A 5,910-nucleotide genomic window follows, 5' to 3' on the forward strand; every position below is an offset into this window, starting at 1 on the left:
GCAACGGGACATTATGTTTCGGTCCATCCGATGCCGCCAGGTTGCACCTCAGACTGTCCAGGAGCTCAGTGATGCCCTGGTCCAGGTCTGGGAGTAAATACCCCAGGACACTATCAGTCATCTCATTAGGAGCATGCCCCGACATTGTCAGGCATGCATACAAGCACGCCTCTGTAGGTTGATCATTTTCATTTCCATCAAAAGATGTGGCATCCTTTTGTTCCTGACACATTACCCAGTCCATATCAGTTTAGATATCCAGCATGATATTTTTCCCCATTGAGATCTGATGTGTTTTCAAAGTGCTGTTCCTTTAATTTTTTTGAGCAGTGTGTGTATATATATATATATATATATATATATATATATATTGAAATATGTTCTATATATCATTTTCCTCAAACCCTGATGGCCAAAGATGTGAATCTTGATCAGTTTAGCTCTTACCCAGCAGTGGCCAGTCCTATTCGCTCCATTATGACCCGTCTGGCTTTATCCGTCCACTCTTCATCCTCACCCCACGGCCCTGAGGAAGACAGACAGATTCATGTAATCTACTCTTCTCCTTAAACTCACAAAAGAGTTTTATTGACATTACGTTCTCACCATGGTCGATGGGATATGCCTTCAGACCGTCCAGCTCAAACAGCCGGTCTTTGATTGGCACATAACTGACGAAGTGAAATGCCTCCATTGTCCGCACGGCACTGATGCCGTTCTGTTTCTCTGGCAGGTGCCGTGGCTCCGGTCTACATGGAAAACAAGACAAAAACAATGACTACAAAACAGCATATTTAGATCTGTTTGTGTAAAATCTACTTATTCTATGTTAAAGGGGAAGACGTGTAATATTAAAGCTTGACTCTACCTGGCATGGCTGTTGTGGGCTTTTGCCAGCTCAGGAGCGTTTCCAATGGCGTAACCTTTACTCTGAGAAGTCAAACAATAAAGACTTGTTTTAAAACAGGCAAAGAGAAGATGTAAGTGTGCTAATGCTACTTTGTTGACATTCAGACATTTTTAAACATGACTTAAAGTGATAAAGGTAACCAAATAGATAAAGGGTTAGTTCACCCAAAAATGAAAATTCTGTCATTAATTACTCACCCTCATGTCGTTCCAAACCCGTAAGACCTTCGTTCATCTTCAGAACAGAAATTAAGATATTTTTGATGAAATCCGAGAGCTCTCAGACCCTCCATAGACAGCAACACAACTGCAATGTTCCCAGGTTCAGAAACGTAGCAAGGACATCGGTAAAGTTGTCCATGTGACAACAGGGGTCAACGTAACCAACGTTGTTTACGTTTAGTAGAAAGCGCGCACATGCTGAACGTAAACAACGCTGATTATGCTCTGGGGTACAAAATATCTTAATGTGTGTTCCGAAGATGAACGAAGGTCTTACGGGTTTGGAACGACATGAGGGTGAGTAATTAATGACAGAATTTTCATTTTTGGGTGAACTAACCCTTTAACGGCTGCCATTGATTTCCATAGTATTTTTTCCCATACTATAGAAGTCAATGGCTACCATCAACAATTTGGTTACCAATATTCTTCAAAATATCTTCTTTTGTGTTCAACAGCAGAAAGTATGTTATACGGGTTTGGAACAACTTGAGGGTGAGTAATGATAACAGAATTTTCATTTTTGGGTGAACTATCCCTTTAAGTGTCCAAAAATGATCTTTATGTGTGTAACTGACCTCAGGACTGAAGCCCTTGGTGAAAGCCTTCATACGGCTCAGAGTCGTTCCCAGCTCCACGCCGCTGCAGTTCAGAAGCACACTCAGAAGAGCGTGAGTGGCACAGGAGTTCGGTATCAACTGCACACAACATTCCACAAACAGACTATAGAAAAGGAGGATAATAACTGCAGATTTATGTTGCAGTGCAAATATTGTCGGGACTAACTTGGTGAGCAAAAAACATGTCGTTAACAATCTCGTCATCGATAACTGAGGTTTCATCCACCAGCGTGGAGACTTTACGCCGAGATCTTCGCTCCTCGATCCACTTGAAGAGGAAGATGAAGCCATAAACAGGACTGAGAAGACAAAAAAAGACAGGACAGCTTTAGAATAATCAAAAAAAGATAGACAGATAAAAATCAATATTAAAATTAATATTTAATTTGTTACTAAATTAATATTTTATTAATTGTTATTGTATAAACATAAATGCTTAAAATGGTAAGTGGTAAAAGAGGTAAACTGTATGATGAAATAACCAATAAAATATTATATATTTATACATAGATATAAATTATAAAAAATTAATTAAAAATGAAAGGTAAACAAAAATCCAAAATAACATTATAATTACTATTTAAATTATTAATATCATTAGGAAACCAGTATCACCAATATAACAATATTATACAGGCTTAAAAATGACAAAAATGTTATTGTGATAAAAACTGTAATACACACTGATATTAACAATATTAATATATGTATGTATACAAACAACATTTCAATGATTAATATTGTTAACAAATTATTATTAGTTTATAAATATTAACATACAGGCTTAAAAAAAATTACAAAACGTAAAAGTGTGTGATTAATCCACCTCTGGCATTTGCTCTGAAGATCATAGATTTCCTCCACCTGAACGCCCTTCACACCTGAGTCCAAACATAAACATTATATATCATACTTTCCATATTTAATAGATTGATAAAAGCATGTCTGTGCCAAACAGATCAACTCACCAAAGTCTTCCAACAAGAGTGTGAACAACCCTGAAAAAGAACGAGACATCGCAAAACAGACAGTATTATAAACAAGTAGAAGTTGTATATGATAAAGTATTATATTATGAGATAAACCAGAAATTAATACGAGTGCGTTGACTTATATGCATTTTAGCCAAATTAATATACTACAAGCGCAAAATACTATATTGGAAGATGACATGTTAACCTACAGGATAGTTTATGAATAATAATATAATTATTGATTATTATATAATGGCATTATGTGCCTAAATGTTTATTTAGAGACTCACCCGGGTCACTTTCTAACTCCAGCCAACCTTTGTTCATTTTTGCAGAAATCAGAGTCGCCAAATCTCTCCCCTAAACCATCGACCAGTCCATAATATTATAAAACACTACATCTGTCATTTCCTAATACATATTTGATCAATCTTCGGACGATCTGGACGGCTAGTAAACGCAAAAGAGCAGCGCCGTCGGCTGTAGTTGACGTCATTCCGCCGCGCCGTGCGTCATGACGCAATACAGTGAAGAAGCGCTGGATGGCGCTGCTGCTGTGAAGTTCACGACAGATGAGTGTCACGATAAAACGGGTTTCGTAAGTTTATTTATTCGCTTATTGCTTTTTTTTTTGGTATACCTGTTTGTGGGTGTCCTATATCTCTATCTAAACCGTTTATGTTGGACATTATGTATGTCTAAATATCACTTTACATAATATTTTATGTAATAAAAAGTGATTTACGTGATTTGTAGTTACTGAATGCTTTTAGTGCATAAGTAAAAATCTGTTAAAGACATTTAATATAATATGTAATAATATGTATATAGTTTAGTGTAGTAATAATAATAATAAACACATTTATTATTATAAAGGCGTGATACTGGTACTGTCTCTTTTTTTTTTGTCCTAAACTACATTTAAAAAGTTTTCTAGTTTGATTCAAGTATTCTTGGGTCTTAGACAGTAAGAAACTTTTTTCTAAAAGCACTGTTTTTTTTTTAACATGCCATAAAATGCTTCCTAATTATATAATAAGTTACATAACATGTATTTTTAATATATTGTTATATTTAAATAATTTTAAACACATTAAAGTATTAGAATTTACTATTTATCAGATACTATATTTTCTAAAAAATATATTTAATGTTCAAAAACACTCAAATATCATAAAGATATATGCTAAATAAAAAAATGTTAATGTAAAAAGGCTTTGTATACAAAGTATGATTAATGAAAGTACATATTATTACATTATAAATGACAAAGTAATATAATATTGCAATAATACAGTCTAAAAAAGATAACTACAGGCTTGTATAGAAAAATATGACACATTAATCGAAGCATATATTATCTTCTAGAATCTAGACTCTATATAAAATAATATTTATAATCAAGTAAAAAGTGAAAGTCGTCTAAATGGATTTAGGGTATTTACACAACCTTTTCTTGAACTTTGCTGTTTTATAACATGCTATAAACTGCTTCTAATTATATAATAAATTATATAACACACAATAAATCGATTTATTTGAATGCAATAACATATTTTACACAAATATCATAAAAAATAATATTTTAAATTCTCTAATAATATTTTAATTCAACAAATTAAACAGATATGTAGGCTACTAAAATACTTTAATTAATGTATATATTATTACATTATAATAGTATATTATTTATAACAATACAGGCTTAAGCAAACTGTAAAACCTAGCTTGAACATCTTTGCAATTTTAACAACCTTTCCATAAACATGGCTATTTTATAACATATAACACAGCCTATAATGTTTATTATGTAATGAATTACATAATACTGTATGTATAGCTTTACCTGTCATAAATATAAAACATGTCACATATAGGCTACTATTTTATATGTATGCAATAATTTAATATAATACTTAAAACATCAAAATGCATGCATAATATGAAGGTACATCCCAAAACGAAACGAAACGAACAAAAAAAAGATGAAAGTACAGGCTTCCAGATTGAAACGATGTATGCCTATATGCTGTCACCGACAGTCTTGTCTTTGAACTTCCTTTTGTAAGTCATCTGTCTGGATTATTCTAGGCATTTATACAACACGCCAGACGCCACCTTGTTGTATTTACATTTATGCAACCCTGAGTGCTTATGAAACACTCAGTGACACTCAGCCCCCCGGACCGTAAGAAGAGCGGAACCTTCAGAGCGAGTCCGTGCGCCTCGGGGGGCGTTTGAGGTCGCTGCTCCTGCTCAATTGATAGATAAAATAAAAGAATCAGGGAGTACTACACAAATTAATATTAATAATTTAATGAGTCACAACGCAGCCGAGGGATCCTAACAAGGGTGTAAAAAGGTAAGACGCCGATTTACCGCCACACACGCTTGTTCAAGCGGCGACAATGTGTTTTATTAGTTATGTTTGAGCACAGTTAGCGCGGAAGCTAACGTCAACAAAAGAGCATCGCACGCCCGTGCTAACGCGCTAACAGCTAGCACGCTCGAGAGGCTTCAAATAATGATGTGTTTTATACACAACGCATATAAGATAGTACAAAACATCTGTATATATGTGTTTAAAGTGGTTTGGGGGTCGTATCGCGGATCTTAGGTGAGTTTTCCGGCTGGTTGTTAATCTGTTAGCAGCGCCGCTGGTCACCAAGTACAGTTATGTAAATGCACCTCATTCAGTTCAGTCCACAAAAGCGCTTTAAAACACTTTTATATGATACCAAAATAGGATAATGTACTTCTAGTGTAGTGATATACAGATATACATGTTTTTGTTCTTGTTTTCTATGTAAATTACAATGTTAGAATCGAAGTCAGTGGGTTTATAATGGTGTACTGGATTATATGTGGAATTGTATTTCCATCCATATATATGTATATGTATGTATATATTACTGCTGTCAAACGATTAAGCGCATCCAAAATAAAAGTTTTTGTTTACATAATATATGTGTGTACTGTGTATATTTATTATGTATATATAAATACAAACACATGCATGTATATATTTAAGAAAAATGTTACATTTATATATTAAACATATTTTTATATAATATAAATTATATGAATATAAATATAAACATGTAAATGCATGCAAATATTTTCAAAATATATATTGTATGTGTGTGTCTTTTTATATATATATATATATATATATATATATATAT

At 33.6% G+C, this 5,910-nt stretch overlaps 2 protein-coding genes across 2 annotated transcripts in view; one reads left to right on the forward strand and one right to left on the reverse strand.

Annotated features, from left to right (window-relative positions):
* Nucleotides 1-3,316, reverse strand: part of LOC107695622 (ubiquitin carboxyl-terminal hydrolase BAP1-like) — a 9,057-nt gene extending 5,741 nt beyond the window's left edge. The window contains exons 1-8 of the mRNA XM_016495630.1: nucleotides 3,016-3,316; nucleotides 2,720-2,749; nucleotides 2,578-2,632; nucleotides 1,918-2,050; nucleotides 1,710-1,829; nucleotides 869-930; nucleotides 607-749; nucleotides 448-526 (exon numbers count right to left, since the gene is read on the reverse strand). Coding sequence (XP_016351116.1) covers nucleotides 448-526; nucleotides 607-749; nucleotides 869-930; nucleotides 1,710-1,829; nucleotides 1,918-2,050; nucleotides 2,578-2,632; nucleotides 2,720-2,749; nucleotides 3,016-3,052 — 659 coding nt within the window. The 5' untranslated portion in view covers nucleotides 3,053-3,316. The remainder of the gene's footprint in view (nucleotides 1-447; nucleotides 527-606; nucleotides 750-868; nucleotides 931-1,709; nucleotides 1,830-1,917; nucleotides 2,051-2,577; nucleotides 2,633-2,719; nucleotides 2,750-3,015) is intronic.
* A 1,539-nt stretch (nucleotides 3,317-4,855) lies between these two features.
* LOC107695610 (helicase ARIP4-like) overlaps nucleotides 4,856-5,910 on the forward strand; it is a gene marked incomplete at its 3' end in the record, with an annotated part of 26,353 nt that continues 25,298 nt past the window's right edge. Inside the window, exon 1 of the mRNA XM_016495613.1 lies at nucleotides 4,856-5,087. The remainder of the gene's footprint in view (nucleotides 5,088-5,910) is intronic.

The sequence above is a fragment of the Sinocyclocheilus anshuiensis genome, unplaced genomic scaffold, assembly GCF_001515605.1.
Source record: "Sinocyclocheilus anshuiensis isolate Anshui unplaced genomic scaffold, SAMN03320099.WGS_v1.1 scaffold706, whole genome shotgun sequence".
Taxonomy (NCBI): domain Eukaryota; kingdom Metazoa; phylum Chordata; class Actinopteri; order Cypriniformes; family Cyprinidae; genus Sinocyclocheilus; species Sinocyclocheilus anshuiensis.